Below are 22,071 nucleotides of genomic sequence, written 5' to 3' on the forward strand. Positions count from 1 at the left end.
TTTCCATTGTGAACCTTTTTAAATAATTCTTTGCTTTAGTTTTAGTTTTAATATTTTGTTGATTTTTTTGTATAAAACAACAAGAAGAACTAAGATTACTCTTAAAACAAACAAACAAGAAAAAATCAAATAAAAAATGAAGTAAAAAAAATCCACAACTAACGATTTTTGTGTTTTCTAGCATTTTTAATAAAGAACAAAAAATATATATATACTAATATAAGTAAGCTGATCCGTAAGTCATTAAACACGCGCCTGTTACTGGAGGAGAATGCAAAAACATTAATCATAAAACATTAATCGTAAATCGTAACGAAGAAATGAATTTTGAGCAGCTTAACCGCTTCATTTACATAAATGGCCTTGTTTCACATTGTACAATTAATTTGTAAGCATTTTACATGAAATTAAATCAAATATTTAATGCAAATTTATTTGAGGCAAAGGCATACGCAAGTGTCATTACAATTGTAGCTTAAAATGTTCATTACTATTATTACTGTAACTCTTTGTTGCTTAATTGTTGAACGAACTTTGCGTTTGAATTGCGTATTTCGATGGAATCCCCACATATAGACGTACTTACATACATATGTGCATGTGCAGTTTATCCCATAACTGTATTTTAGGCGTTCTTCTAAATCAGACTATATACCAATAGATATTTTTGCAAATTAATACACTTGAAATATATTATATGTATACAAAACGTAAGTGAGATAAACAAAGACATCGCCTGAAGTGAAAGATCGAAATTTTTAAGTGCAACTTTTCCGAGGGTTTATCTTTAATTTAGTGCAACTTTACATATGTAATCGCAAGAAAAACAGGAGACATAACACACAAAATGTGCAGTAAGTTTGCTATGTATGAACAGAGGTCGAGACAGCAAAACGAGAACCGCTCTAAAAAGTATTTAATTCTATGAATGAGACACAACAGCAACAGCAGTTGGCTATGATCGTAAAGTTTCAATAAAAATAAACTCTTATAAAAATAAACCAATTGTTGTTACTTTTGAAAAGTTGTAAACTATTATTTTACCTCTGTTCACCTAATAAGGACAGGTTTTTGGACTCTCGTTATTTAAAGTATTTACTTTATATAGGGGAAAAGTATTTACTTTATCATTTTGAGCCTCTACAAAAATTGTAAGTACATAAAATAATCCATCCCGCCCATACCAGAATGCCCCAAATCTTAAATACTGAGTAAAAACACACGTCACAAACATTTACATTTGAATATATTTGCAATATTTAATATGAATTCAATTTCTTATGTTTCATTTCGCCTAGCTACAGATGAAAACTTTCGTATAATGTATAACAATCAATAATGGTTTAGTTTAATGTGTTTTAACTTTATAATACAAATACAAATATTTGTTCATTTACAATTCGAAATATGAAAAATTTTAATTTAAAATTTGTATACGCGTTGCGTTACTGACTTGAGTTTTTGATTTATTCAATATGGTACATTTGATTTAAGTTTTTAGTTATTAGTAGGCGTAGATATAGGATGTCTATAACGCTTTTGATTATTGTATTGCATTGTGTATTTAGTTTTGATTAGTAGTTGTGGCAAAAAACGATGATCGAGTCGATTGGAATGCAGTATGAGAACATGAATACAAATTTCAATAGTTCTCGGATGAGTCTTTCCCATCCGAGAAAATACTATAGACTTCGAATGTAATAAATTTGGCCAAATATTTTGCTAGCACACGATTACAACAGCAATGCATACATACAGTAACTAGAATTCAGTTTTGATATGATCATGAATCACAACAACATGTCCTATCCAATATCCATGGAATTAGTTATAATATACAATATGTTGAGTAGGCGCAATATCAATGACACGGCTGTACATAGTTCGAGCTTTCGCTTTGATTATCATCTTGTAAAATAATTAACAATAGGGGATTGGTTAAAAGTCTGTTTTGTAAAAAGGCTACGCAATAGATCAACATAAGTCTTCCAAAAATTTAGAAAAAAACAAAATAAAGCATTCTTTGGAACGATAGCAAAAGCTTGTGGCAGCTTAAAACCGATAAAAACGATGTATAGTTATAGATTTCTGTGTATACGTATAGGTTCTTGTATAAGTAAGAAATGACGAACGGCAACGTGAAAAGTGTCCGTTTTTTCGGAACGGCTCAGTCTTCTGCTAAACTCAAAATCGAATGGCGATGATGTTGAGGTTGACGTCATGGGCGTTATAGAGGGCACTATCGTCTGACTGTACGGCATACGTTGGCTTAGGGCTAGGCGTTGTTGTTCTCGCCGCAGCATTGTATGCAGTCCATGCAGTTATGCTACCTGTTCCCATCACTCTTTCTGCTGATATTCGATGAGCTCAGTTGTATCTATAAGAAAAGAAGGCGTTTCATTTAGTCATTTAGTTAATAGGTTAAATGAAAACATAAGCAAGAAGGCGTGTGAAAAGTTCAGAAGGCGTGCAGGCAAGGCTCAAGCGTGCTGGGCATTAACTGACCTTTAATCCTTGCATTATTATTATTTGTGGTTTTCTTAAGCTTAACGTGTTTTAACTTTACGCACAACAACAACAGCAAGAAGGTGTCAACGGGTGAACATTACGATCAACAAAGTTAGAGACAGTGAAACGGTAAGAAAGTGTATTTAAAAGAGCACATCACCACCACTTTGGTTACCTGCAGGGAACGGATGGTGTCCAGCAAAGCCTTCTTCTCCTCCAGCAGTATGCTAATGTCATCCTGGGCGGCCTTCAAATACGATCGCAGCACATCCGCCTCTTGCTTGGTCTTTTGCCTATTGGGATTTGCATAAAAACATAAGTAACTTTTCTTCTAAATTATTATATGCTTTTAACCTATAGTTATCCGTGTTGATTTTGGAGTCCACAAGTTGCCGACGCAGCTGATCATTGTCCAGCTTCATCTGCTGCATCACCAGCTGCATGGACAGCAGCTCCCGATCGCGTTCACGTGGTGCTCCAAATAAGGCACTTCCCAGTGCCTGATGCTGCGCGGCACTCAAGTTGGTATCTGCAATATAGACATAACTATATAGTAATTAAATTATTTATTTATGAGTAGGCGTATTCCCACCTATAGGCTGGATATTTAGCAATCCGCTCTGGTCACGCTCCAGACGCATGCGTCCGATGCACAGATTTATGGGCACTGGTCCCGGTGAGGTAATATTTACGGGTGGACGGTCCTCAAGCAAGTTGATGCGAACATTTTCCAGATTTACCTATATCATAAATACCAAGTATTTAGTGGCTGAACGAAATGCAGATTGAGAATATCTTACGGTCACTGGCATGGGCGGAGTGATGACTTCATCCTCGGCCAGATCACCCAGTCCAATTACGGTGCTCATCGACAGATCCATATTGATGTCTTTCACACGAATTTCGGCATGGTGAGTGATCCAGCTAAAATGAATAAGTATTATAGATAAACAATCGGCACGACATTTTAAATAAAAATCAACAAAAGATGCATTCTAGCAATGTGGTATAATCTTAAATCTTCTAAACTGTTTTAAATGACCAATATATTATCTAAAAGTAATTACATTTACATTTTAGAAACTTATTTTGTTAAATAAAAATTTTCTAAAAATATCTGCTACCAAAATTTTAGTCAATTGAATCATAAGATAAATGTTGTTCTTACTAAAATGTTATTCTTAGATAATTTTACTTCAAAAATATGTAATAAAAACAAATTTTTTAAATTGAAAAATAACATCTGCTTACCTTTGGATGCGTTTACGATCAATGATGCCCTCAATTTCCTTTGGCATATTCAAAGTTTCCTCCAATCTCAGGCGAATGCAAGGCGGAGCCTCTGGATTAAATGGCGCCAGATTCCAGGCTTTGCAACGCGCTCCGAACTTGGTCTGAGAAAGCATCGAACAATTGTTAGTTTGAGTCCATAAAAATGCTTGATTATGATCAGCTACTTTGGAAACAGCTAGAGAACAACATGCTAAGCTAGAGGCAGTAGTACCATGCAAGTGGGTGGTTTGAGTTGAGTGGGTTTTTGATTTCGATTGTGTGGTGATGCGGGTGTGTAATGGGAATGATGGACAAAATGTTTTTTTGGTTAAAGAAGCGGGTGTATTTGGTTACTTGGTTAGTTTTACCAGTACAGTTGTTAGTCGGTGTAACGCCAATGTTCTGGGTCAGTGGGTGCTGTATTTCAGTTGTTCTACTGTACTTCTTTCGGCCGTATTTTGCCTATGCAGTTATCGTGTTGGGCTCTCAAAAAAAAATCTTCTATGTCTGAATAAACCAATTGGTTGCAAATCATAAGTCATTAACAAAGCAATACTAAGGAAATTATAAAATCAAATGGAATTTGGGTCGGAGGAAACGGGGATCTAGGCATGTACTTATTGTGTGGGAAGGACTAGCTTCGTCTAACCCGTATCATGCTCAAAAATTACATTCGAATGAGTTAACCATCTCCAAACAAGTTCCACAAGAGCTTCGAGATTGCTACAAAGCCAGAACGCTTGGTCAAACTTATTCCGGGGGCATTCACAGTGGCTACCAGCTATGAACGACCCCCTTACGGCAAGCTATTAACTACTCAACTAGAGGCCAAGAACGCCAAAATGCGTTTGCGAACAAGCCAAAAGTTCACTACAATGAAAGGAAAAAGGTCGCACCAAAAACCATTAAATTATGTTAATAAATTAGGATTTCGATAGTATATACAAAGCGTTAAAATCAAATCATAATCTTAAGCAATTAATTAAGTAAGGAATTTCAATTTTTGTATATTTTATACCTTGTTTGCTTGATGCGCGATCTATTTTTTTGTTGGAGTGTTGTTGTTGTTGTTGGTTGTTGTTGTTGTAGTTGTTGGTGATTGTTGAAAGTTGTGTCATGTAAGGATTGTCATATATCAATTTACAAGTGTGTTCGATTCATGTTGATTATAAAGAGTTGATTTTGAATTTTTAAGTTTTAATTAGCACACATTGAGATTGATTTTGAGTATTTTTAACATTTGATTTAAGAGAGAAGAGAGAAAATTAAATGAGAAAATGATTATACGATAAGTTATTGTACAAAACTAATTCATTTGCTTCGAATAAACATTTTGGGGGATACCCCAAAAAAACTTTAAGTGTTTATATTAGAAAATGTTCAGATAAAAGATATCGAAACATGCAGAATGTAAAGCGCCAAACATTAAATTGAGCAAAATCTTTAGAGGAACTAAAGAATAACAATAGATTTAATGTTGTTTTCGTATTTACAAATCAAATACAAAAAAAACAAATGAGAGTCAAGGAACTGAAAAGATTACAGCAAAAGCCTATGGCAACCGTGGTAGAAGTCTACCTGCAACTCATCCCAGGGAATGGCTCCACACTCGTCACAGGAAACGGCAGCCACCTGCAGGCGAACCGAGGATTTGGGTCCCTCCTGCTGGCGAATCAGCTCCACAGTGGTCAATCTGGAAAAGAAAAAGCCAATTATTGTCTGGATTCAATGGTAAAATAAACACTAAAGCAACCTAAAGGTGGCCATGGACACCAGATCACGTCGACGCCAGGTGCTGCCCTCCGAGGGTTCCGATGGCGAGGACATGTTCGTCTTGTAGCTGCTCGGCTGCTCCTCGTACACCTCACTGGCCACCTCCACCGGCGAGGCCTTCATGTTGTTGTCATTGGTGAAGGGATTCAGGCGGAACATCACATCCATGCAATCCATGGTCTTGTCATCGCCCATCACAATGGCAAAGTTCTCCGAGTCGGAACTAATGTCGCTCTGTATGGAGAACGTATCACTGGCATCGTCATTGGGCGTGCCCGACTTAATCGCCGAGTCAATGGATGTCATGAAGCTGGAGAAGCCCTTCTTCATCGACAGCAGACCGGAGTTGATCTCCTTGGTGAGACTGGGCACGGTGTCAGTGCCTCCCGATCGACTGCCTGCACTCTTGCCGCCACTCCTCGAAGCGCTCGAGATCGATTGCGTTTGGGACTGCGATTGCGATTGCGTTGAAATACCCGTATCCGGACGAGATCCCTGGCTAGGCGTTGAAGAGGCCAACGTGGGTGTGCTTTGTATCTGAACATTATAGCTGCAAAACGAAAGAAGAGTCAATTCAGGATTTTTCTTCCAATCTTATTAATCTCACCCATGCGTATTAGGATTAGATATGTGTATGCCACTGTCAAAAGGCGGGTCATTGGTCACTGGGGATGGTGTCTCTACGCTGCCGAAGGTATTGCTCTTCAGCTGCTCCAATGGCGGTGGTGTGGGCCAGGTTATGTTACCGCCTGGTTGGGATTGATCAGTGTTATTTTTAAAGTATTGTCTACAAATTAATATTTACAATCATTTTACAATATTAGATATGCACTAAAAATTGCTGTTTGGGTTAGTAATTTAGTACAAAAAGACATGCGAGTTATTTATAAGGAGTGTTTATCTGAAGCCAAGTGGATTTGAGAGAATTTTGAATTTAAATCAATTGTTTGTTCAATTTCCATTAGACTTCAAGCAAACATCTCACAAATGGAGTGTCGTCTAAGGTCCTAGGTGCCCAGCCTAAACACATAACAATTGTAAAAAATTGAGTTACGATTCGTAAGCGACAATTACAGCGGCAAGTGTTGACTGGCTCCTAGCAGGATTCTAGTTAATCTGGTGATTTGGGGTTAGTATATCTGGGTTTTGGGACTAGGAACACAACACGATATCGGTGAGAACTACGTGTGAGTTAGACATTAACTAGACTAGAGTCGTGTGGTTGTGTTAGAGCGCAGAGCACAGGACTTTCTGGACGGAGGAGTTAGTTAGTTTGTGAGTGGAGTCACTTAACCATAAAACTAAAGAGAGTTGAAGAAGAGACAACAAAAGATATATAAATTCTTACTATTCATGTGTAAATCATCACCCAAACTAGCTGAATCGGGTACGACACTTTCAGCATCACCACCACTTGATTCCTTACCAGGTGTTGGCGATGGCATCACGAGCGTGACCTCGATCTGCGGCACAACGCACCCAAAAATGATCGACTTTTGTTCGTTTTGCTGTGGGTTATACAATGGAAACAAAATTATTAAGTGAAATCTCTTTCTTGCCGACACAAAACCACACATACCTTTTGCAATATGCGCTCGGCATCCAGGTTCAAGAAGGTGGACATCTCATTCAATTCCTCGGCGAGACGCAGCAGAAAGAGCAACTGGTAGTGATCGATCTGCAGGCTCACAAGATTCGAAATATGCGCAATGGCATGCACATCGGCCGTGCGATCCGGAGCAGGCGCTGGGGGCGACACTCCGGCGGCGAGGCCAGCGAGACGCACATCCTCGTCGCTCAGGAAGGGATTGCACGGCTGGAGTGGCGGCAGCGTGGGCAGCGGGGCCAGGCCCATGCTCTCCATGCTGCCGGCTTTTGTGCCAGCACTCTTCTTTCCCACATCCAGTTGTGCCTGGGCGGAGCCGGAGTGCAGCCACAATGTGATGGGGACCGCGTCCACGAACGGTATGGATTTGTTGGGGCCCAGCGAGCGGGCGCCCAGGAAATCCACCCAAACCGGGTCCAGTTTGACGCACCACACATCCCGCGGCTCCAGCCACATGACATAACGTGATAGGTACTGCGTGGAGGCGGATCGCGGCAGCTGCTGCTGACCCGCCGGCGATCCCGGTGACATCATGCTCACATCCGAGGCGGCCACATGCGACAGAATGCGATCCGTGACGATGCACATGTCGCCCTCTTCGGAGGGAAAACCGGAGCCAAAGACCAGAGATCCCTCCTGCAGGGAGTGCAAGGCTTGGGCCAGATCCGCCCTGGAGCTACCCATCTCACGAATGTTGGTCAACGCAAAGCGGGACACCTGAATCTGCATTGTCTTGGGGCGATCCTTTTGTGTGGGCGCATCCACCGCCGCTTCCATCACGACACGCGGCATAATCGCTTCCACCTTGACATCCATGTACATCAGATTCGGCTCTTGGTCAACATTGACGGCGGCGGCCATCTGTGTGCCATTGGAGCCATTGGAGGCAATCGAGCCGCGTGGCTGCTGAGTGCTCTGCGATCCAACGCTGGTGCGCAGCAGACTCTCGTGCAGATTGAGTCCGAAGGAGTTGAGCCACAGTATTGAGCTGAGATCGAAATGCACCTGGATGGGATTCACATGCACAAAGACCTTCGACGGCGGCACTGTTTAAGGTAATCAGAAAAGGGTTAGGCATGCAATTAATAGAGATAGTATAGAGCAACTTACATGGAAAGACAAAGTCGCCGGGGTAATAAAAGTAAGTATATTCCGCATGGATAATGGGCATCTCGGCGGGAAACGAATACCGATCCTTGTCGCCTGCAAATGGTTTAGATTTATTAAAAAACTAACAATGGCATCAAATAAGTACACATTAAAATGCAACATGACATCAGCAGGGTTAGAACCTTTTGTGATATTCACCTGAGGATTTGCTTTTCCTTTTATGTTGCGCTACAAGGGCAACGACAACAACAGTACAACAATAAAAGCGTGTTTTACATGATTCATGGATGAAATGGTTAAGTCAGTTAAAAGCAACGAGAGAAAAAGAGATGCCAAAATGTTACATTAGTTGGAAATGCTTAGAATTCATTTTTATGAACTGAGTTATTAATCATAATCATTAAAAAAGGGAAAATAATTGACACATTTTTATAGAAACACTTTTCAGTTCATAAAAATGAAGCCCGTTTAAGAGTAGTGTTTGTGGGCAGTTATGTAGGCGTGGCTGGTTAGTGATGTCTACTCATTTTTGAAGATTGCTTTCCATACCCGAAACAAATTCCTTGGGCATAGCCTTCTTTCCCGATGTCGTGACTCTATACAAAGTGAAGTCCTCGATGCGCAGGATCACACATGAGCTCATCAGCTTCGACAAGTTCTCCAGCGTGCTCCTCTGCTGTGCTGCCTGAGAAAGTTGACTATTGACGGAAGCTGAGCCAGAACCAGCCGATCCGCCCGATCCACCGGTTAAACCGGCTGCTGTGGGCGTGCTGCTGCCATTGGAGTAGCTACCGGCTCCCGGATGCTGGGAGCTCAGCATACTGGCACTGAGCATAATCGGTGAGGCTGGAGTGCTACGCTCCAGTGGCGCATGTGTGGCCGGTCGATTGGGTTGACTCAAGTTGAGGACAGCCTCACGGAAGGCATTGAGCGATTCCTTGAGCCACAGAGCCGGCGCCACCGAGGCCTCCTTGTACTTGGCCCAATGCGAGCGATCCGATTTGGCCAGATGGTATGGATAGTAGTCCACCTGGAAGGCGGTCACCGAGACCTGCAGGGCACCGCCCTTGTCCAGATCCGGGTAACTGGAGCGTCCGTCGCCCTCGTCGTCACACAAGTGCAGATCGATGCGCTGACTGAAGAAATGGTACGAGGTCTCCCGCACATCGAAGGCGTTGAACATGCGTTGCGCATTCGTCGTGTGGGCGGATTCGGAGAGACGATTCTGCTGCTGCTCCACCTGGGCCTTGTACTCGGGCAGTGTCTGTAATGGAAAGATTATAGATTACAATTTAAATAAATAATCTTACGCTTATCTCTATGAGTAGCAAAAAAAAAGGGAATTACCCCAATTCTTAAGATTAAGTTGTTTAGCTGTTCTACTATAAGTGTTAATTGAAATTTACTAAACAAAGTCTTTAATTTTAAGTTTGATTTCACTTTAATAAATCAATTAATATTGTTCAGTTATGTTATTTCAATATAAAAATTGTATTTTGATACCTTTCTTCATAGTGTACACATAACAAATAGGTGATCAAGTTTTCTAAGCTAATAATTTTAGTTGAAACTTTTTGATGGAGAACAAATGATTTCGGCATACAAAGTTAATCTTTTAATTTAAATAATTAATCTTAGATCATAATAAAAACCCTTTTAGTAACCCTATCTCACGAACAAGTTAAATTATGGCCGCCTCACCTGCATTTTGCGAGCCGCCTTCGTCTTTTGGGTGGCATGAGTGGCCGCCTTGATCAATCCGGACAGGGAGTCCACAAAATGCAGAGCCGCCTTAAGCTGCGAGTCCGTGAGCACCCAGAGCAGATCGTCCAGGATGAGGACCAGGCGCGAAGCGAGCAGTGAACAGTCGGAGAGCCGTTTCCGTATGGTGATGCGGCACCTGGCGTGATTGGTGAGCAGACGCAGCGGCGTCAGCGACTTGTCCTGCGTGGAACTGGCCTCGATGCGCACCGTCTGCCAGGAGAGCTCCTTGAAGATCAGTATGATGCCCTTCTGAGCGTCTTTCAGCCGTGTCATCCGCAAATCGGCATTTGCCCACTTGGGCGTCTTGGATTCCACGCGAATGCGTGACATTTGCACGGAGGCGGTAAAGGCGGCGCTCACAAAGTTCACATTCACCGTGTTGACCACAATTGTGATGCCATCGACCACCTTGTGGATGAAGCTGTATTTACCCTGCGGCACTTGTGGCAAAGCAGCGGCGGCGGCGGCGGCAGCGGTGGGAGATCCTGCTCCTCCGGGACCAGATCCTCCGCCTGCATCGCGTGTCGTTGGATTGCAGGTCTCAATGGTAATGCGCACTTCATCCAGTGTCTGTGGACGGGATTTGATATTATAGTTATCATTATTTGCTATTTTAGATAACACAAAATGTGTTTTAAAACAGTTAAAGCACCATAACAACTATAAACTATTATATAAAATATTATGTAATATTTATATATAGGCTCATTTCTTTTACTGCTTTTCAAACAAAAAAATACTTTATATTTTAACAGATTTTATATTTACAACATTTTCTTCAATTAAGTTTTATTTTGTTAATCAATATTAATTATAACAATTATAAATTTTTGTAAAACATTAAATGGGTTTATTTATTAATATAGAACGAAATATATAGATCATTAAAAGTCATTTTAAAATTAATCTGTTTTATATTTTAAAATCTTACCAAAATGAAGGACTATTTTATTAGAAAAAATAATTTCCTATTAAAGCGACGTATTTTTAATACAAAATTTTCAATAAGCAATGGAAAATGTTTTATTATTTACAAAGCGGACAAGTAGCAGGAGGTTCTTCTGCCGTAATTTACCCTTAATCCCTGTGATTACTCACCAGCGTTATGGGCACGCTCTTGAGCTTGGTCCAACTAATCCGGAAGGAGACATGATTGCACCAGGCGGAGGTGAGTCGCAGCCAGCTTGGAAGCTCCAGCAGCTCGGTGAGCACCCGCTCATCCAACTCCAGATTCGAGAGCTCGCCCTCGCCGCGAAAGGTGCTCAAGTTGATTTTGTCCGAGGAAAGGTTCTTCGTATAACTATGTAGATAGAAAAGAATAAAGATGGGGGAAAACCCAGATGAGTTGCCTGCTTGTCCCGCCAATTATATCAGCCTCGTCGCACATGTCACATTGCATTTGCAGGGGGTACAGAAAATAATGGAGAATCCAAACTGAGAAGGGGTTTCGCAAGCCAAGGGGCATGGTTCACCACTGTCGGCGCCAGATGCTTGCCACCCAATTGACCCATTTCCCGCTGATGGTCGGGCATAATTGAAATCGAAATGAAGACACTGATTGGCTCAAAGTGGCGAAAAGTCCACGGAAGCGGAATTCCACCACTTGTTACTTAACAACTTTTTCCTTGGCTTTAAGAATTCTTCATCCCAATACCCTCGACAATTACAAATGCCGATCAGGTTAGCTACCTTTTCAGCTTTATGGCAAAGAAAAATGATAACTCCCAGCTCGGTGGGGCAAATAAAAAGCTTTTCTTTAACTTTTACCTTCACAACAACTTGGGGGCAACAAGTTTGCTTTGCATTTACACTTGGGGCGCGTTATGTTATAAACTTGGCTTGTTTGCAGCCTAATTGCGTGGAACAGAACGGAGCCAGGTGGATGCGGAATGAAGGGTAAGGTGGCAAATGGCTCACAAAAGACATCCACAAAGGGGCCAAGACAAAGCCAATGTGTGTGTGTGTACATATATACGGGTAAACATTCCTTTGTTTAAGCAGGTGGCAGGACTTGACATATTAAAGTCCATGCGTGGGGAGAGATATAAAAAATAAATGCCTAGAGTTGAGCATGAAAATGAAAGTTTTGGAACCGCACTTGAGAGCTAATTAACAATGTTAATAAACTACACCAACAAAACAAAAAAAATTACAAAGCTTCAATAATATAAAATCCATTTATTGTAGTTTAGTTTCTAAATTGAAGAGGTATACATTTTAGATCATTAATACTATTTTTATTTAAGTATCAAAAATTTATTTGATACTTTTTAAACTCTCTCAATTGAATCAAAGATTTTATATAGCATTGATTTCAATTGTTTTCGGTGCACATAACAAATAGGTCAACAGTTTATATATTTCTGAGCTGGTAATTTTCGTTTGAGACTTTGTGTTCGAGTACTAACGTTTTTCGGTATAATTATTAAAATATTAGTTTTGTACGTTTTTATATTTTATTATGTATCTTCAAAACAAAAAATAAAACGTTTTAAGTTTGTTTTGAGTTCTAAAATAAGTTATTGAAAATAATTATTTAATTGTAAGATTAAATTTAAATATTTTTTAAATACTGAAGCTTCTGTTTTATTTAACTATTTATCTGAGCATAATATGGAAACTTATTTCTCTCCCCCAGTTTAAAAATAACATTAATTTTTTATTTTTGTAGTGTATGTGTAATAACCTGAATAAACAATTTGGGAACCCCCTTGCGGAGCGTAACTTATAATTGTAAATAAACAAGTAAGCATATTTCTGTTTATATGGCGGGCGCCTCTTAGCCGTAAAAGCCCCTTTTTCTTGGCAAGGTTATCGAGTAACCGACAAGTAAACCATATTGCGGCGAGGACAAGACGGAAAATTGGATTTCACATGCAAATGCTGCAAAGGGATGGGAAATGAGTTGGCGGACGGGGAATCCGATTTCGCAGAGACGACGATGCGGCGCCGGCCAAAAGAACATAAACGGATGGGGAGAAAAAAGACTATAGGTATGTGGGTGGGAATTGGCCATCTATCCACTTGTTACTTTAAAAGGGGCGGAGTGGGTTGAACAACGGGGGTGGTGGGAGGTAAGCGAATTAGCATGGGGCCATCACAGCGATAAACGATAAAGAAGGCATAAAAAGCGGGCCAGTACAGGTGGAATAACGGTACCAGCCGAGTGGGTGGGAAGCTGTGAGAAATACACACACATAGCCATACACAGAATGCGGAAAAGTGGGAAAAATCAATTGCGTCTCCAAGTTCTCCACTTCGAAATCTATTTCCTCCCCAACTGCAGTTAATTGGGTTTCATAATTCGATTTTCTGGCCCAGATTATGCACTTACATGGACAAATGTTTGAGCAGTTGGTTCTTTATCAGCGAGACCATCTTGCGACGTCAGCAGCGTGCAACAACAAATCAACAACAAATAAACAACTGGGCAACCGGGTTGAATAGTTCAACTTATTCCGCGCAGCATAACTCCCTCAAAAATCATTGGGCTTTAGGCAAAACGGCACTGGGACTTGGAATATTTTAAATCACTATATTCACTTTCAATTTTTCTCTCTCTTGCACTCGACGCGAATCTTATTGGAATCGAACTGCTGGCGAACTGGCTTCGATTTTCTCCGTTTCCCATTCGCAGCGCTCACATATTCACGGTCACTTGTGGGTGGGAAGACATCCGATCAAACGGTGCGCGGATTAGTCATGGTTTTGGGACCGGACCCCTTCGGTTGCGAATCTTATCTCGATTTTCGCGTAAGACGCAAAGTCTTTTTGCTTTTGCTTCTGCTGCTGCTGACCCGGCCAGTGTTGCGCGATGACTGGCGAAAGCAGTGTTTGGCAACTGCTCCAATTGGAGTACAGCTTACTGTTAGAAGGTGGCGACCAGTGACGTCACAAATTAACTTTTTCCAGCCAGAAATTAATATCAATCTTTGATTTGCAAATTAGCCGTCATAGTAGCCTTCGAGTTTTGAGTTTTTTTTTATTATTTTTGAAAAATTTTTGTTAAAAATTTCAGAAATATATTAAATATTTTTGGCACTGTCAATAGGTTTTGTAGTAAACAAATATTTGAGTTGTTTTTTTGTTAAAAACTAATAACATTTTAAATAAATAAATTAAAAGCTTTTCTCTCCCAAATGTAATAAATTAATAAATAAATTATTATTGGAATAAATTAAGCTGTACGCCTAAGCCTTGTGAGCGACGCTTTCCAGCACTGCCCACTAACTGTTTTCGAGCACTGTATTTTCTCACAGCTGTGCGGACGCATTTATTTTATCTGTCCCTGGAAAACCGCTACCTTGAATTTTTCGTACAACGTCTCGACGAGCTACTAGCATAAACCGTAATCCGCTCGAGCAGGACATGTCCAGTAGCGAAGCGCCGGACGCGCTGGTGGAGCAGGTGGTCGAGGTAACCGCCTGCACTGCAGAGGAGGCGAAACATTATTTGGGGGCCTGTGCCAACGATGTTTCCGCCGCCGTGGCTTTGTTTTTCGAGCAGGGCGGCGCGTCGGGAGCAGCTGCATCCACATCCTCGGCAGCAGCAGCTGCTGGTGCATCGCTTCCCCTGCTAGACGATGAGGAGGAGGTGAGGGCGCCCATTGCCCCGGTGAGGGAACAACTGATCCTGCCCGAGGATGACAACTTCTTCGCGTCGGGGAGCAGCAGCCGCTTGTCGCGCGTCACTCAGCGGGTAAAGGTCTATCCGCTCCGGGATTTCGCCCGGGAGGGCGCTCTGATGGAAGAGCAGCTACAGGCCACCGGTGTCTATGCCGATCCCAATGCCCATCGATTGCGACGCGGACGTGCCGCCCAGATGGTAGTGGCCGGCCAGGCCATGGCACTTAACAGCCGGTCCACAGCGGGAACGGCTACCAGCACATCCCGCCTCGGAGATCTGTTCCGCCCGCCCACAGACATACTCTACTCCGGATCGCTGACCTCTGCCAGGGAGTTCGCCACAAAACGGCAGCGCTGGCTGCTGGTCAACGTGCAGGACGACAATTTCCAGTCGCAGACCTTGAACCGAGATGTGTGGTCGGACAAGGAGCTTAAGAAACTGATTCGGCGCCAGTTCACCTTCTGGCAGGTGGACAACGACACATCGGAAGGACGGCGCTTTGTGGCCTTCTACCACTGCGCCACTCTTCCTTACCTGTGCGTGATCGATCCACGTACAGGCGAGGAAGTGTGGCGCAGTGCAGAGCCGAAGCTGGAGAATATCCTTTTCGATTTGAGGAAGTTTCTGAAGGAGCACCGCGACTTCATCCAGGAGGATGCACCCAGCACCTCAAAGCGATCAGCCACATACATCGATGATGACGATGAAGTGGACCCGGAGGCCTCGTGCTCGTCGACGGCCAGCTCTAAAGGAACCCCCAAGAAACGGGCCAAAGTTTTAGAGCTCACAGAGGAGGAACAGCTGGAGTTGGCCATCAAGAATTCCATAAACGAGAACGGCGGAGGAGGAAGCACGCAGAAGGAGGAGGATAACACCGAGGGAGCCAGCGATAACGAGAGCCTCGAGGAGTTCGATGATGAGGAGCTCAAGGGCGTGGCCGCCGCTTCCTATGAGAATCACTTGGGCGAGGCCAAGAGTGAATTGACTGCCTTGAAGCTGCGCCTGCTCAATGCCGCCGGAACAGATGAGGAGATGGTCCAGCTGCGCTGGCCCTCAGACACCAAACTGCAGACACTGAGGTTGTATATAAGACAAACGCACAAGCACATCCCTCTGGAAGGCTACAAACTCATCTGCGCCTTCCCTCGCAAATCCCTCGAAACGGAGCACAATGGCAGCTCCCTGAAGGAACTCGGCCTGCATCCGTCGGCCAATCTGCATCTCACACTGGACGACTAGACCACTGCGCCAAAAACGTCGTTCTCAATCTGTAACCGTTTTCATGTGTATGTTTATTTATTTACAAGTTTTGTCATCCAAGAAACCCATTGTCGCCCAAATACAAAAAAAAGATAAACTTCACATGAATTAAAATTATGTCTTTAAATTTAAGTGAACATTTTTAAGGAAAATCAACTAGAAATGCTACTGTCAAGGCTCTTAAATAAATTGTATTCTTTTTTTTTAATTAAAGAGTTTTATACCTAAATTTAACCGAAAATAAAGGATAAATAAAAGAAAAGCTTAAGAATTAAATAAAGTCCCACAAAATAGATTTGGTTTGGAAAGTTAAAAATATAAATGGAAACTAGTTTTATTTATAAAAATAATACGTATTTGACTACCATTGGCAATTTCAGTAGAGTTATAAAGGATAACCACCCTGTTTTTTGGTTCGGAATGTTATATATAATTGTGAATTGTTTTTACAGGTGCAGATTTTTAATGCGAACTAATGTAATTCAACAATGTTGGCACTCCAAAACTAGTATTATTTATAAATGTGTACTATGAAATACATAATGTATATTTAATTGTAGTTGACTAGTAATACCTTTTGCAGTGCCCGCGACTGTGCAAACTTTTAAGCGATAACCACTCTGTTTTTGGTTTCGCGCCCAAGCTAAACAAAAAACAGCTGATAGCACCCGCATGCTTCAGTCTCGAAATCGCATTACATATGTATTGTCAGTAATTGTTTAAATTAAAGGCGACAATAAGATCATGTCGAAACCAATTACCTTTGTCACCGGCAACGCGAAGAAGCTGGAGGAATTGGTTGCCATCTTGGGACCCAGTTTCCCGCGCACAATAGTCTCCAAGAAGATTGATCTTCCGGAATTACAGGGTAAATAATAAACTTCTGCTTGAATAAGTGGTGTCCTAAATTATTTGTGCTCCCCCAGGTGACATAGATGAGATAGCCATTAAGAAGTGCAAGGAGGCGGCACGCCAGGTGAATGGACCCGTCCTAGTTGAGGACACCAGCCTGTGCTTCAATGCACTGGAAGGATTGCCGGGACCGTATATCAAGTGGTTCTTGGAAAAGCTGCAGCCGGAAGGATTACACCGCCTGCTCCACGGCTGGGAGGACAAATCCGCCCAGGCTGTGTGCACCTTTGGCTATTGCGATGGTGCGGATGCCGAGCCGTTGATCTTCAAGGGCATCACAGAGGGCGTTATCGTGGAGCCCCGTGGTCCCAGGGACTTTGGATGGTGAGTCACTTGCGTAACTAACCTGATAAAATAGCCCTGACTAATTAAATTTTCCCCTCTTGCCGCAGGGATCCAGTGTTCCAGCCCAAGGGCTACGATAAGACCTATGCCGAACTGCCCAAATCGGAGAAGAACACCATTTCCCATCGCTATCGAGCCTTGGCGCTGCTGCAGCAGCATTTTGAGAAGCTGGACAAGCTAATAAACTAGGACTCAATTTATTTAAGCTTTGCATATTTGTTCTACAATGTCGAGAAGTGGTGGCAACCTAAGTTTCGAGTTCAATTATGTTTTTCTATATGCTCCTACTCCTTCCTGATTAATCATCCTTCTTGCTCTTGGGCTTCTTGGCCTTCGAGTCCTTGACCGCGCCAGCTGGTTTATCCCAGTAGTAGATCAACTGGCCAAGGATAACCGAATTGGCAAAGGTGGAGGCAATGAAGGTGAGAATGATCATAGTGTCACCCGTCTCCTGGATGGATGTAAAGATGCGGGCCACCGAGCCGGCGAACATCATGATCACCGTGGCAGCGGACAACTGACCAGTGGATCCAGCCTGGAAGTTGGTGTACGCCTGCGACAATTTGCCCACCAGCAGAATGGGAATGTTGCAGCTCTGGATGGTGAACAGGACCGACATGGGTGTTAGACCCGAGTTGAGGACATACATAAGCACTACATATCCCAAGAGAAACAGCCCCGACTGGGCCTTGCGCCCATTGAAGAAGAGGACCAGGACAGCAATTGCCACGGTCTGGATGGCCAGGAAGGTACTGTCGCCCCAGGCACTGAACGGATAGCCATGCATAAAGTTGTAGGACAGGTGGAAGGAGATGGCCAGCAGGTCCAGCACCACGCCCACTATGTTGATGCCCTCGCCGGACTTGCTGTTGAGGATCTTCAGCACCTGGGGCACCTTCACCAGGACGGATCCGGCAATAATGGCCAGTCCCAGGCCCTTGCTCAGCAAAGCCTTAAAGCAGGGAACTGCAAGAGAATTTAATGGGTTAATGGGTTTAATCGCTATCAATTCCACTCGAGCATCCACTCACTGTCCAGAAAATTATGATCCAGGAAGTAGTTATCATAGCACTTCTCGCTCATGAGGAAAAGAGCTCCCTGCTTGATAAGATCCGTCATTTTGTGCTGCGGACAATTTCCTTCTGTTTATCACGGAGGTCGCAGTCGTACTTAATTAGTTAGTGGTGCCCGCTGATTTCACTATGCACCGGTGTTATCAAGCTAGCCGGCCGATCCAAGAATGAAATGGAAAGCCGACGTTCACGCACACGTAATGCTGAAGCCGAAGAAGAGATGGCTGCCCGGTGGTGAATCGGATCGGATCGGTCTGGGAGTGTAGGTGGAATGATAAGATATAGGGTGGTTGTATCTTATCCACTGCGCTGCCAAACGTTATGTTATTTTCGTCCAACTTTCCCTAAAAGGTGTGCGGTAAAAATCGCTACGTGGTTTTGGGCGCTGCGCAACACTGGCGCACAATGGTTCGGGATCGAGTAAAATGTGAAAGTAATATTATGTGATCATATATTAATACTAAGTATTAAAACTGAAATTTTATGTTATATTCTATTTACCAACTGAATGGGCTTTTAAATCTTCTTTAACATTGTTTCCAAATGTTAGTCTCAATAATAATAATAACTACCCTTTGTTAATATTGAAACACACACCTTCAGAGCTTGCCCCACTGTCGCGACTTATCGATAACAACCCGATTATTCTTTTAACTCTACCAGTGCGCTGCAGATACAATTTGTTTATTCTGCGGGCGAAGTTGACGCGAAAAAAGAAACTGGGAATAGAACTTGCAAAAAAGCCGGCTAATTAACATGTCCACCTCCGATGGAGCCCCGGAAAGCAAAAAGCCACGTCCTGAAAGTAGCAGCAACGGGAGCAAGGACCAAAATGGAAAAGCGGCCGGCGCCGGAGGCGATTCCCGTGATAAAGTGGCGCTGATAACAGGCATAACGGGCCAGGTGTGTAATTATTAGCATTAGTCACGTTTGTTTGTGGGACATCCCATTCAATCTATTGCTTACGTGTTCTAAGTGCCAGATAATAAATATTTGCATTACCCTAGGATGGCTCTTATTTGGCAGAGTTCCTGCTCAAGAAGGACTACGAGGTGCACGGCATTATCCGGCGGGCCAGCACCTTCAACACGACACGCATCGAACATCTTTATGCCGATCCCAAGGCGCACAAGGGCGGTCGGATGAAGCTCCACTACGGCGACATGACGGACAGTAGCAGCCTGGTCAAGATCATCAATATGGTGAAGCCCACGGAGATTTACAACTTGGCGGCACAATCCCATGTGAAGGTCTCCTTTGACCTGAGTGAATACACGGCAGAGGTGGATGCCGTGGGCACACTTCGCATTCTGGACGCCATCCGAACTTGTGGCATGGAGAAGTCAGTGAGGTTCTATCAAGCCTCCACTTCGGAGCTTTACGGCAAAGTGGTAGAGACACCTCAGAATGAACAGACACCCTTTTATCCCAGGTCGCCATATGGTAAGGCAGCTTCGCTCTACCACTTAATCTGAATTTAATTCCATCTCCACCTCTAGCCTGCGCAAAAATGTATGGCTTTTGGATCGTCATCAACTACCGGGAGGCCTACAACATGTACGCCTGCAATGGCATTCTCTTCAATCACGAGAGTCCACGACGTGGCGAGAACTTTGTGACCCGAAAAATAACCCGTAGTGTGGCCAAGATTCTGCTCAAACAAATGGAGTACTTTGAGCTGGGCAATCTGGACTCAAAACGCGACTGGGGGCATGCCAGCGATTACGTGGAGGCCATGTGGATGATGCTACAGCGGGACTCGCCCTCCGACTACGTCATTGCCACGGGCGAAACCCACAGTGTGCGCGAGTTCGTGGAAGCCGCATTCAAGCATATCGGACGCGAGATAACGTGGCAAGGCAAGGGCGTGGAAGAGGTGGGCGTGGAGAGCAGCAGCGGCGTTGTACGCGTCCGCATCAATCCAAAGTATTTCCGGCCCACGGAGGTGGATCTGCTACAGGGCGACGCCTCCAAGGCCAAGCGGGAGCTCGACTGGGCGCCCAAGGTTAGCTTTCTGGAGCTTGTCAGCGACATGATGAAGGCCGACATCGAGTTGATGAAGAAGAACCCCATTGCCTAGGGCCTGGAAGCCCGGACTGGGACTTAATACGGCACAAAGCTCTCTGCTCCCGCTTGCGGAGCTATCCACTAACCATAGTCCTAAGCGTGAATAGTGATCACTGTATTCGATTCGATTGTCACCGCTGTGCATGTATTTCTGTAATCTCATGGGGATTTGCAATCATTCCTTTTCTACTTTGCTGCGTACGTTCACGTTCTATGTGTGTGATTCTAATTGTTTTTATACACTTTACCAAATCTAACGAATATTTGCAATAAATACGTTTAAACTATAAACTTCTCAACGAAATTTTTTCGAAATTATGTTTATTCTTTCGAGACTAAACACATAAATCAAAAACAAACGAGGGCAACTACTGGTCTAGGTTTCCTTTTTGCCGAAAGGATTAATCTTGGACAGCCAACTGGAAGAGGGCGAGGATTCCCTGAAAAAAAATCATAAATTTGTTGGGAGATTTATACAATTTACAAAGTATTATCCTTGCAACACAGAAATCTGTTTTCCGAATGGGCCATAAAGCGCCCAATCTTTAGATGTTTCTGTTTTACCTAAGATATACTTAAACGGTTTGCGTTATAGACTTACAGCTTTGTTAGCGCCTCGATGTCTGAATCCTTGTGCTCGGCTGAAGGTCCCGCCAGTGCGTCGGGCTTCTCCAGCTTTCCCGCCTCACTGATCCCTGCCTGCCGCAGCTGGTCTATTAGCTTGCTGCGGAACTCCAACTTATGCGGCAGCACCTTTTCGGCCTCACGCAGTTGATTCTGCAGCTTGCGTATGGCCTCCAGGTAGGTATGGCCATACCAATCGATTTCCTCGGCAGAATACGGTTCCAGATAGCGGCTGTACTCCTTCAGCACTTCCTTCTGACGCTCGGGTTCGTCGGCCAAGGCCGGGACACCCTTCTGCAGGGCCTGGAGCACTTCTCGCTTGAGTTTCAGGGCCAGAGCAGAACGAAGATCGCAGGCCCGATTCTTGAGGAGATAGTGATCGAAGCCATGGCATTCGTGGATCTGCTCCAGGGTGCGCTCCGTCACCACCACGGACATGTAGGAGTCCAATACATGGCTGTGGACAACCGAACGTCGTAGATTGGGCACCCAGAAGTGCGGCACCCGACGCTTCGTCTGCTGGCGCTTCTGGAAGCCCTTGATCACCGCCTCGCCGCCCCAGATGCCCTTGTGCGATTCTGGGGTGTCGATTAGTGGCAACGGTATGTTCTGGACCGGCTTGATGGCATGGGTCACCTCGTCACGTTCCCATTCGCGCTCCTTGGGGATGTAATGAACGGCGGCCGGAGTCGTCAGCTTCCACTCACGCCAGAACTTCTTGTACGCCTCGGGCAGCTGGGCACCCAGACCCTTGTCAAAGCGACCCGGACGCTTCCATCCGTTTAACAGCTTGACGCCCTGCCGGAGGATTAAGCGATTTGTTATTCCATGGACTTTACGAAAGTTAAAGCAGCTATTGCGTCACAGAAACGCGGCGCGCTACCAGCTTCCTCCGTGTTTTTTGTTCACTAACTTACCTGTGGTGTGGCGTGCGCCATTTTGCGAGGAACCTACTAGCAGTATATCGTTTTTATTAACTAAAAACTATGGTGGCAGTCTAGATTGGGCAATTAAACTATATTTTCCCTGAATTTGGCCAGGCCAACAACTTCTCACGGCGCTCTTCCTCTTTCTGTTTGGAAAAAAACAGCTGTTCGCATGTGAATGGCTGGCAGCCAGGGCTGCCGAAAA

General features: G+C 43.7%; 6 protein-coding genes across 11 annotated transcripts; 3 read left to right on the forward strand and 3 right to left on the reverse strand.

The window, feature by feature from the left end:
• Nucleotides 1–1,229: 1,229 nt before the first annotated feature.
• LOC108147781 (UHRF1-binding protein 1) lies at nucleotides 1,230–13,861 on the reverse strand. 6 transcript variants are annotated; one of them, XM_017274514.2, is made up of 18 exons: nucleotides 13,368–13,859; nucleotides 11,132–11,333; nucleotides 9,971–10,603; nucleotides 8,819–9,533; nucleotides 8,468–8,497; nucleotides 8,270–8,362; nucleotides 7,133–8,205; nucleotides 6,980–7,061; nucleotides 6,161–6,302; nucleotides 5,534–6,103; nucleotides 5,359–5,473; nucleotides 4,799–4,819; nucleotides 3,760–3,902; nucleotides 3,309–3,432; nucleotides 3,101–3,248; nucleotides 2,863–3,037; nucleotides 2,684–2,801; nucleotides 1,230–2,377 (listed from the first exon to the last, which is right to left on the reverse strand). In XM_017274514.2, exons 1-18 carry the CDS (start codon nucleotides 13,409–13,411, stop codon nucleotides 2,327–2,329), a joined length of 4,479 nt encoding a protein of 1,492 aa, XP_017130003.1. In that variant the 5' UTR covers nucleotides 13,412–13,859; the 3' UTR covers nucleotides 1,230–2,326. The 6 variants fall into 6 exon arrangements, with proteins under 6 accessions (XP_017130003.1, XP_017130000.1, XP_017130004.1 ...); XM_017274511.2 differs by having other exon boundaries at nucleotides 6,902–7,061; XM_017274515.2 differs by lacking the exon at nucleotides 8,468–8,497.
• Nucleotides 13,862–14,167: 306 nt separating this feature from the next.
• LOC108147786 (UBX domain-containing protein 7) lies at nucleotides 14,168–16,127 on the forward strand. Its single transcript, XM_017274526.2, has one exon. It carries the CDS (start codon nucleotides 14,402–14,404, stop codon nucleotides 15,896–15,898), a length of 1,497 nt encoding a protein of 498 aa, XP_017130015.1. The 5' UTR covers nucleotides 14,168–14,401; the 3' UTR covers nucleotides 15,899–16,127.
• A 440-nt stretch (nucleotides 16,128–16,567) lies between these two features.
• Nucleotides 16,568–17,376, forward strand: LOC108147803 (inosine triphosphate pyrophosphatase). The gene is made up of 3 exons (XM_017274544.2): nucleotides 16,568–16,787; nucleotides 16,846–17,155; nucleotides 17,224–17,376. The coding sequence occupies exons 1-3, from the start codon at nucleotides 16,664–16,666 to the stop codon at nucleotides 17,363–17,365; spliced, it is 576 nt and encodes a 191-aa protein (XP_017130033.1). The 5' UTR covers nucleotides 16,568–16,663; the 3' UTR covers nucleotides 17,366–17,376.
• On the reverse strand, nucleotides 17,358–18,635 carry LOC108147798 (mannose-P-dolichol utilization defect 1 protein homolog). Its single transcript, XM_017274537.2, has 2 exons — nucleotides 18,208–18,635; nucleotides 17,358–18,142 (listed from the first exon to the last, which is right to left on the reverse strand). Exons 1-2 carry the CDS (start codon nucleotides 18,293–18,295, stop codon nucleotides 17,475–17,477), a joined length of 756 nt encoding a protein of 251 aa, XP_017130026.1. The 5' UTR covers nucleotides 18,296–18,635; the 3' UTR covers nucleotides 17,358–17,474.
• A 261-nt stretch (nucleotides 18,636–18,896) lies between these two features.
• Nucleotides 18,897–20,607, forward strand: LOC108147787 (GDP-mannose 4,6 dehydratase). Its single transcript, XM_017274527.1, has 3 exons — nucleotides 18,897–19,152; nucleotides 19,257–19,692; nucleotides 19,749–20,607. The coding sequence occupies exons 1-3, from the start codon at nucleotides 19,006–19,008 to the stop codon at nucleotides 20,327–20,329; spliced, it is 1,164 nt and encodes a 387-aa protein (XP_017130016.1). The 5' UTR covers nucleotides 18,897–19,005; the 3' UTR covers nucleotides 20,330–20,607.
• A 14-nt stretch (nucleotides 20,608–20,621) lies between these two features.
• LOC108147794 (39S ribosomal protein L28, mitochondrial) lies at nucleotides 20,622–22,006 on the reverse strand. Its single transcript, XM_017274533.2, has 3 exons — nucleotides 21,858–22,006; nucleotides 20,918–21,738; nucleotides 20,622–20,756 (listed from the first exon to the last, which is right to left on the reverse strand). Exons 1-3 carry the CDS (start codon nucleotides 21,876–21,878, stop codon nucleotides 20,693–20,695), a joined length of 906 nt encoding a protein of 301 aa, XP_017130022.1. The 5' UTR covers nucleotides 21,879–22,006; the 3' UTR covers nucleotides 20,622–20,692.
• Between the last annotated feature and the right edge of the window lie 65 nt (nucleotides 22,007–22,071).

Source organism: Drosophila elegans, unplaced genomic scaffold (genome assembly GCF_018152505.1).
Source record: "Drosophila elegans isolate 14027-0461.03 unplaced genomic scaffold, ASM1815250v1 contig_814, whole genome shotgun sequence".
NCBI lineage: Eukaryota > Metazoa > Arthropoda > Insecta > Diptera > Drosophilidae > Drosophila > Drosophila elegans.